Source organism: Uranotaenia lowii, chromosome 2 (assembly GCF_029784155.1).
Source record: "Uranotaenia lowii strain MFRU-FL chromosome 2, ASM2978415v1, whole genome shotgun sequence".
Taxonomy (NCBI): domain Eukaryota; kingdom Metazoa; phylum Arthropoda; class Insecta; order Diptera; family Culicidae; genus Uranotaenia; species Uranotaenia lowii.
In genome coordinates, this window is record NC_073692.1 from 238,861,813 (window position 1) to 238,871,559 (window position 9,747).

At 34.8% G+C, this 9,747-nt stretch overlaps 1 protein-coding gene across 18 annotated transcripts in view; it reads right to left on the minus strand.

The window, feature by feature from the left end:
* LOC129743777 (uncharacterized) overlaps positions 1–7,812 on the minus strand; it is a 405,430-nt gene extending 397,618 nt beyond the window's left edge. For all 18 annotated transcript variants that reach the window (XM_055735956.1, XM_055735951.1, XM_055735942.1 and 15 more), the window contains exon 1: positions 6,617–7,812. In XM_055735956.1, the coding sequence (XP_055591931.1) occupies positions 6,617–6,641 (25 nt within the window). In that variant the 5' untranslated portion in view covers positions 6,642–7,812. The remainder of the gene's footprint in view (positions 1–6,616) is intronic.
* Positions 7,813–9,747: the final 1,935 nt, after the last annotated feature.

A 9,747-nucleotide genomic window follows, 5' to 3' on the forward strand; every position in this document is an offset into this window, starting at 1 on the left:
ACTCTCAAACTGGCAACAGAACGGACAGGTACCAAGGTATTTAGGTAAATCTTCTCGGTCACGCTCCTAGACTTTGTCGGTTTTTTTTTTGTATTTACAAGGGTTTCCTCCCCTTGTATGTTTTGAGTTCATTTGTTTGTCGACTCTTCAACGATGAACATTATGACGGCAAACGTAGATCATGAAGATGATGGCGTGGCGATGATGAGAAACTGCAACTCTGCTGCAGTGCTACACTTTGGTGAGGTTTAGTTTGTTATTTTTTTTCTTCTGCTAGCAATTCGTGGTGCTATTTGTGCTTCACGAAGCGCGTTCAATTTTCTGCCCCTCGCCATTTTGCATAAGATTGGTCTCCGGTCTCCGGTGAGTTATTTGATTTTTCAACCCTCTGTTTGTATTAGCTGCAAGCTTTCGAAATCTTCAATACTAAGATTTGCTTTACTGATTAAAGAAAAACAAGAGTTATGTAATTGTTCTGGGTCAGAAGTTAGGATTGTTGGATGCAAATGGTAAACTGAAATGCTGTTTGTGAAACCGAACACTACAGAGTCTCCATAAAGTCATTAGAACAATTACCACTCGTAATAACTCATATTATCATTATAAACCATTTTTACAACAAAAAAAAATCGAAAGATAGTTGCATCTATCATTGAACAACAAAGGATTGACGTTACAATGAAAAGTTTTTATTCGGTTAAGCCAAAAAATCTAAATTTTTGAAGGCTATTCAGTTCTGTAATTCAGTTGAGGCAGTCCAAATAAATAAAAAAAAATCAAAAATCATAATGAAAAAAATAAACTTATATTCGAGGTTCAATTTGAATGACCAGAATCAAACCAAGTACATAAATGAAAAAAAAAATAAAAAATTGAAATCTTCAATGTTCCTGCTACATTATTCTAAAAAAATTGATTTATGCTTGATTATAATCATGAGCCGAAATAAGTTCAGTTTTCAAAATAACAGATTTTAAAAATAACAATAAGATGTATTCAAATGAGAAAAAACTAAATTCTGAAAGTAGAATCGTTAAAAAAAACTGGACAAGGACTTTTAATATTGAACTTAAAGGCTTTGAAGCGGACATCCCGAAAAAAAAAGGTATTTTTATATTTTTTCAAATAAAACATTCACATAACAAATTATCTTCGAAAGCCAAAAAAATATGCTTCAAGTCCATGAACTTTTTTTTTATTCAGATTGAAATTGTAGCTAATCATTTTGATTAGCCTCCTTAATCTTATTTCAAAGGTTGATACATCTCTATTATGTATCCTAACTTTAGATTTTAGATACCGAACTTGAATATGGGGACCAAATCAGTATTCATCTGAAGAATACAATTGAGGTACTTGGTATCAAAGGAGTGCAAGTGCCTAAATGATATTTTCGAGGAAACTCGCTCCAAAGTTGTGAAGGTGCTCGATTTTTCATATATTTTTCGAATTCGAGCAGTTTTAATTCAATCGAAAAAGTGTTCAAAAAGATTATAAAAAAATCGAGCTTGGTACCAGATGTGCATTGAAACATGAAGAATCGTTAGGTATTTATACTTAACACAAAATTGATGATTTTGGGACTTGCACCTCTCTGATCCTGAGGGCCTCAATTGTGGATTCGAATAGATTGTGAAAAAATCATACTTCAGAATCTTTATTTGGAAAGAAAACAAATCAAATACAAAATTTTAAATAAGATTTCATGTAATCAATCATCGCTCAATCAAATCCTGAGTTTTATGACTCGACTTTAAATTTAAATATTGTCAGATATTTTCCAATACTTTTTGGTAAACAGGCGAACACGAAAAATTCAAATATTTTAAAAATTATACAACAAATTGAAATATTCACAATCTTGCTGATGTAAACACTTTCTACTTAATTTTTTTAAAGGTTGAAACCTCGCGGAAAAAGGACATCAGATATGTACAAGAAAAGTGGAATTTCTAACATTATTGAAGGAATGAAATAAAAAAGTTCAAGTTATCCTCTAGAACCCAATTTTTGATTCGCCAAAAAATTCATAAAAGTTTCTGATTTCAGTTAAGTAAGTTTTATGATTTCAAGCAACTATTATTCTACGAGAAACTATAGATGAGAAACATTTTTTGACATTTTTTTTCGAAAATTGCATAAGCACAGGGGCTAACTTAACTTTCAGTACTTTTTCGACTGTTATTTTTACACAGTTCAACCAATTTATCCCTTATTTTGAAACATAAATAACACTTATCCATAGCTATATTTTTATGTACTTTTTGTTAAAATTGGACCACAAATAACTGATATATTTCAACATATATGAAAAGTAAATATTGTGCATATTTTTTTAATTGTTGTCGTTCTTTTCCAACCTCGTCTGTAGGCGGGTCTATGTGTCATCTCTTCTTCCTAACTAAGGATTTTTTTTTCTCAAAAAATTAAACCAGAATGGTGGTAACTCTTTAACCTAATTAGATTGAGAAACACATTGACCAAGGATTTCCAAGGATACCAATTGATCATTTTTCGAAAAAAAGTTCCATTTACAGCTTTCTCTCGTTTATAAACTTCTCTTAGCTGTTACTTTTGACAACAGTAACAAGGATTGATAGATTAACATATTTTTGATCATTTAACGAAAAAAAAATTGTAATACAAACAATTCGATGCGGTTTAATAACTTTTTTACTATACCCCGTCTAAACGCGGGGTTGGACACTAGAGAGTTGAAAAAATATAAAGATTACACTAGGGAACAGCATTTTTGGTGCCTATGTTTTAAAAACTGTATTTGGAAGATTTTAGCATCCTGAACTCGAATCATTTGACGGATTTTGCCTAGAAGCTTTTGTTTTAGTATTATCTCATGTGGAAATTTCGAAATTAAACGATTTAAAGTAAAATCGATCATTGATAACTGCTGAACTAATAAACCTACATGAAAAACAAAAACTGATTCGGAATCTATTTTTTATCAGCCATTAAATCAAGGATTCATTGTTTGCCTAGATATTACAGATTTAGAGATATATTAAGGTTGCCAGATTGCCCGGTTTTATCCGGGTTTGCCCGAATATTTGATATTAAATTTGGGAAGAGTTTTGTCTGGCTCAGTTGCCCAGATTTCATTGGAAAAGTTAGGATTTTGCACGAGTTTATTCTCATTCTCATTCTCAAATCATACAAAAAAAAACAAATTGTGTTGAATAATTTTTTTATTTATACGTATAAAACCAAATTCTCAACGAGTTTCATGAAAATAGGCGTGAAAGGTTTTTTGAAAACTTTAAATACAATTTAAAAATCGCTGATAAATTTTCAAGAAACAAAATTTTTTTTTCAAGTTTTTTTTTCTTGATTTTTGATGAGAAGGTTTTGCTAGATTTCGACCAAATTTTTCCGGATATTGCCCGAATTTTTATCGAAAATTTTCAAATCAAATGGCAGGTGTTTAGATGAAACAGTCCAGAATTGTCAAGCCCGGATACATGATGAAAAATATTGGTCAATCTTGATAAAATTCTTTATGAAAAAATTCTACAATTTTGAGCAATTTAAACAGATAACAGTACAACTATTTCTGACACCGCTTAAGCAAGTCTTAAATTGTTTGAAATTTAAGATTTAAATGCATTTTCAACAATTGAACAATTAAATTTATGGTTGAAAAAATACCTAAAATTCAATTTCGGTTAATATTTCTTAAAGCTTTCGCTAAAATTGCTTTTTTTTTTTTGCAAAATTAGGAATAAACAATAAAAAACTTCTCTAACTTTTTTGTCAGATGTCAAAATTACTCGCGATCTTCGGGAAAGTTGATCATTGAATAAAAACCTTTAATTTCAAAGTCTTTGTAATCTTCTACAGTTTTGTCAAAATAGTGCACAAATTGATTTAATAAATTTTTACTCATTTCCCGAAGTTGTTTTCGAAAATACGGGAGTTGCTAAAAAAAAATTATTGCATAGCAACTCGGAAAAAACAAATTTTGTTGCCTTGAGTTATTGAATATTACAACCAAAAATAAAAAGACGAATCCTTCAAAATTCCGACACAAACATAACATAAAATACTTAGCAGAATTCAGCATCCAAATAAATTTAACAGATACAAAACAGGTGAAACTACAAAAAATCAAGGCCTTATTTTGTTTTTTTTCTGGAAAACTAGCTTGCGGAAAACATTTCCGATAAAGCATTTGGTCTAATCTCTTGGCTGAAGAAATAACGAGTGATTTCTTTAATTCAAAAGGCAAAAAGCTAAGCAATTCGGGCAACAACAAAACAAAAATCAGTTACAGTATTCCGTGTTGCTTGTTTTATGAATTTTAATCAAATGATATGGAATTAACTTCAATGGTTTTTCAAACATTTATGCTGGTCAACTCAATTTGAAAATTATAATTTTGAATTATAATCTGTGGAATCTGAGAAAATTTAATAATTCTGTAATTTGTGGCACAGATTTTGAAACGGAAGTTTGTTCAAAATTTGGATGAACTGTAGATATTTGTGTTGTTTTCAGACACCATGATATAAAATTTTTTCGATTGCTTTTGGGATAAGGTTGCCAGATTTTTTTCAGCAACTATCCGGGTCGGACAAATCCGGGAAATAATTCATAATAACCTGGCAGAATCCAAGCATTTGATTGAAAATCAAGAAAAAAGGTATTTTTTTTACATACATTCATCGATAGCTTTTAAATCGTATTTAAATCCAAATGTATAAATTTGATTGTTGAATAAAAAAATTATCTATTTGCGAAAGGTTTATGAACTTCACTTGGCAAAAGTGTAGAAAAAAAAAACAAAATAGCATGTTTTTTTTCCCTTAAAAAATTAAAAGCTAAATAAAACTAAAACTCAAATAGGGTAAAAATTTTAATCATCATTTTGAATTGGAATCATCTAATAACGTACTACAATGAAACGAAAACAAAAACTCAATTAAAACTTTGATACGTATTAAATAAATTTAATTTAAAATTTAAAAAAATCATCAGTTTTTTGGCTATCACTGAACTTTTCATTTCAAAATGATTTTTTTTTTGTAAAATAATTCACAAACAGTGGGATGTAAAATGTACTGCTGGCTTGTCATTTCTCTCTTAAAACTTTACTTTTCCAAAAAAAAACATTGAGAAATTGATTCTCTTCAATAATTCCAATTATATTTCAAACTACATAAGCACTTATCGAGCTTGTGATATAGCTCAGTTGGCAAGTCTGTTGTCTTCTGATCCGATTTCCACGAGTTCGAGCCCAAGAGTAAATATCGATAACAGTTGTACCAGATGAGTTTTTCAATAACGATTTGTCAACTGCAACGTTGGTAAAGTCGCGAATGCCATAAAGATGGTAAAACGACTATCTTCGTAAAAAATAAGCACTTATCAAAATGAATGATGAAAACTTTGAATTATCAATCATTTCTGTTCAACAAAAAGGTACACTTACGGATGCTTAGCTAGGTTAGCTCATTCTAAAAAAAAATTATAACTTTATCAGATAGAATTAATTTTTACAAGAATCTGACGATTTTTCAAAATTGTATTTTTAATTCTAACTGTCATGATTTGCTTGAAGACATTGTATTCGTAAAAATATTAAATTGTGGAAACTACCATAACGAATAAGTTAAAAAAAATTTTTGCAATCATATTTTTTTTTCAGAAATAGAAATTGAAAAACGAATCCAAAACTAAATTCTCCAACTCTCAGTATTAACTTGTAGTATCATGCAAAATATAGGATTAGCCTAAACCACAAATCCATATTGAAAAACAGATTTTTTCGATGATTTTTCGCACAAATATTTTCACAATCTCTTGTTTTCAATATCAACTGCGGTTTCGTTACTTTTCACTCATTGAACTTATCCAAAAACCAACAGCTCAAATTTGAGTCACTTGTTTGTTTCCAACAGCACATCATTGAACCTTCCAACGAATTGTCACTTACGAAATTCACAGCTCGCACAAAGTTGATGGAAATAACCACCCTTGTTTGATAAATTTATTCAACACACGTCCTGTGACGATCTTCCAAGTTGAAACACTGAAGGGTTGAAACAGCGTAAAAAATTCATATTATATAAGTCACCGGCCGTTTGTTGTTTAACTGCCTCCGAAGCCAATTTGTCACGATCATCTCCGGCTTGGGGTGAGAGATTTCATTCACAGTCACAGGAACATCCAACAATCGCAACAACAAACCACACACTTCAGCATAGCAATTGATTGCGAAAACTCATTCATGCGCGCACAGAGTTTTGTTTATTTCAGGTGTTTCACTGTTTTTTTTTGCCAGGAGACACAGGAGGTTATTACCCCTACCCGGGGCTGATGCTGGTTGATGCCAGTTGGAACAAACTGCTGTTGATCTTAGGCTAATAAAAGCAGTTAAGGGTTTTCAGTTGTTTTTTTTTCTGCTGAAAATGAAGTGAACGGATGCGAAAAATTCCATTTGCAGCGAAATATTTTGCTGCTGCCTGTCAGATAATCGGTTTTTTCTTGAGGTTTCGATTCTTGCCGCACAACTTTCACCAGACACTACTTATTTGCCACAATCTGCCAATTCTCTAGAGAAGGGGTTTTGTTTTTGAAAATTGGGTGACTTGAAAATTACCAAAATTTCCTCTTTCACGTCCCATTGCGTTTCATTCCATTCGGGGCATCCAAAAGCCGCTCCTCGCCCAACTTTTCACCATTCAAGGATTAATTCCGACCAAGGGTAGATTTTTTCAGCAATGACTGTTAGAATCTTAACACAATCCCCTTTATTTCTATTCTTTTTTGCTTGATTTGAGCGCGCGCGAGTACTCTTTATCGATCACAATCGCCGTAGGTCACTTTTTGCACATCACATTCATCAGCTTGGTGCCTCAAAATCATCATCATCATAGCTACTCGAGAGCTTAAGCCACTGCGGGAAAACCCGCTGGACACTTGACCAAACACTTTCGGGCACCTTCTTCAGCACCGCATTTTCTCAGGCAGCTTGCGGGAATTTCTGCAGCTTTTCCTTCCGTGGTGGTTTTTTTATTCTGTATTTTCAATTCCAACAACGGTGCAAAACCGCAATCCACTCCGGCTGTTCGCCTATCTAGAGTCCCCAACTTTAAATTCACTTGTGGTGGAAGCCCAGTCGTCTCGCCAAAGTTGTCGTAAAAAGGCTGTGGCGACCTCGAGCGGCGGCCACAACACTGCTGGGGGGAAAATACACAATATCTAGAGCACTTTGTACGGGGGCGAAACTTTTCGCTCTTCCCCTCTTTTCTTAGAACACACTGGCTGACTTTTTCCTGCGCAAATATACCCCAGCACTCAACTTTACGCCACACGGCACCAAATTATAGGCGCACCACCGCCAGACTTCTAGCAGCTGGGTATCTCGCTCGAGATGGAAACAGCTAACAGATAATCAGCTACCTCGCGTAGCTGTAGAGCGCAAAATATAAAATTTTAACGAAAGAACACACAACACCCAACAGCCAGCAGAGAACCTACTAGCGGAGGAAGGTATGGCAAAAAAAAACTAAAATCTTGCACGGCCCGCGCCTCGTCTAAGTTACAATCGCCACACACCACACAGAAAAGCTCTTGGCAGCAGCAACTCGATCGTGGTGTCCGCCTGGTTTCCTCAGCTCTGGTTTGTGGGGGCGGGCAAACAGGCGAAACTCGAGGGGGTCTCTGGGGGGAACTTGAACACTTCTACTACAACTCCTCCCCACAGATGGTAAAAAAACACCAAAGGGTTCACACTTCACTAAACCGATCACGCACGCTGGAGGAGGTCGGAGAAAACACTTCTATCCCGTTGGGTCGCCGCGAAAGAACTGAAGAGTCGAGAGCAAACTGCAGTCGCTGGAACCTCGCGCGACCTGGGCCATCACAAACTCGCCAAAAGCCGTGTAGGAGTAACTTGCGTGGCGATCGAGAAAAGCAGCTGAAACGGGTTCGTGCTATAAAATCTATCTCTTGCGTTGAGATCACTTGGCTGGCTCCCAGGAGATTGATCAGCTAAAATTCAACTCGGCGGCGAAAAGCGAAAATGAAAACGGACAGAGAGTCCCGCCCGAGAGAAGCAACAATCGTCAACATCAACATCCCAGCTCACCTCACATAATTTGATGAGAAAAAGTGAAACGGTGACCGGTGCTTGCTCATCTCACCTCAAAACAGTTCACCGACTAGTTAGTTTGAGAGAATAACACCAAGAGCGGGAGCAAATGAAAATCTTCGGTGGGTGGTTGGTTGAGCTGTGAGTCTCTGTCCAATTTACCCACTGCTCCCCACGTGCCGGCGGTGTTGCGATTTGTTTTTGCGGAGGTGTCTCCAGCTAGCTAGCTATCGGGATCGGTAGATTTTTCATTCCTTCGGATCCCCCAACTGTCGGCTGTTGTCTGAAGGATAGTGTGACTGCCTATTTTGGCAAAATGGCGAGATTGTAAAAGTTGTTCTGACTTTTTCGGAGTTTCTTTGAATGGTTTTGGAACGGATTATTCTGGAGGCTTTAATTCGGTCAGCTGAATTTCGCAACGTTGGAAAATTGCAATTGAATGCGACGTGAATTGTTTGATTCTGTGCAGCTACAGCAGTTAGGGGGAAGTGTTCCTAAATGCGCATGTTGGGTAATATGCGCATACAGCCGATTGGCGATATGGCTGGAGATTCAACATATCTAATCAGTGCAGTTTGAGGGTAATACGCTATTGAAACATGGCATGAAGAAATTTGATTGTTATATAAAGCCAAAAAAATTTAAAAATTCAAACAAGATTTTTGTCAGTTTTGTTATAATATATTGAACTTTAATTATCGTGCGTACAGATTCTGTGAACAAAAATTTTAATGGTTTTTCTTTCTTATTCATCTGGAAATCGAAAATTCAACAAATTGAAGCTTTTGGCAAGGTTGTAAATGATAAATTATTGGAATAAGAGACAGGTTCTGCAAGGATGGTGATTGGCGAATAAATCGACGAACATAAAATGATGCTCTCACTCTCTGAGGTAACCCATTCCCCGAACGCATTCGAAAAAATTACACACGATGGCACTCAGTGAGCGAACCAATCGGACTTTCCTGCCAACCTCTTTAGTTCATTCAGGAGGCGATTGGGTTGCCTGTCTGCCATCCTATGATCCAATCATCAAGCGATTGCTTTGGAAGATGATTCTGCACAGAAGAATCGCAGACGAATATCATCAGCGAGCGATTGATGATTGCAATTCTTTTGACCGCATCCGATCATTCGTTCTGCTCGCAAAGTTGGTTTTGCTACAGTTTGGTTGCCTGCGTTCGGACGCTTCTGCAAGTAGCTCGAGCGTCTGAATTAGGTGGATCCTTTTTTATGATGAGTAGTATCATTAATAGATTTGATTTGGTGTTTGAATTATGAAATTGATAATTCAGAAACTATTTTTATCAAAAACCGTTTTAAAGCAAAATATTACCCATTTTCGATTTTAAGAAATGTGTATACATCAGCTTAAGAGATGATGGGTATAAATGTAATGAAAAAAGAAATGTATCCATTTTCGTTATCGGTGAAAAGAGATTATAAAACTTGTTCATCTTATTATTAAAATAATATCTCCAATTATTAACTTTAAATGTGTACTTTATAACTTTTTTTGTTTATTCTTCCGTTTTTCGACTGTTTTTGTTAACATGTATTGAAAAATCCTTGAAAAATTATAAAAAAAATGTTTCAATTCTTTAAGCAAGTTCAAAACTCCATCAAGAATGCGGCCC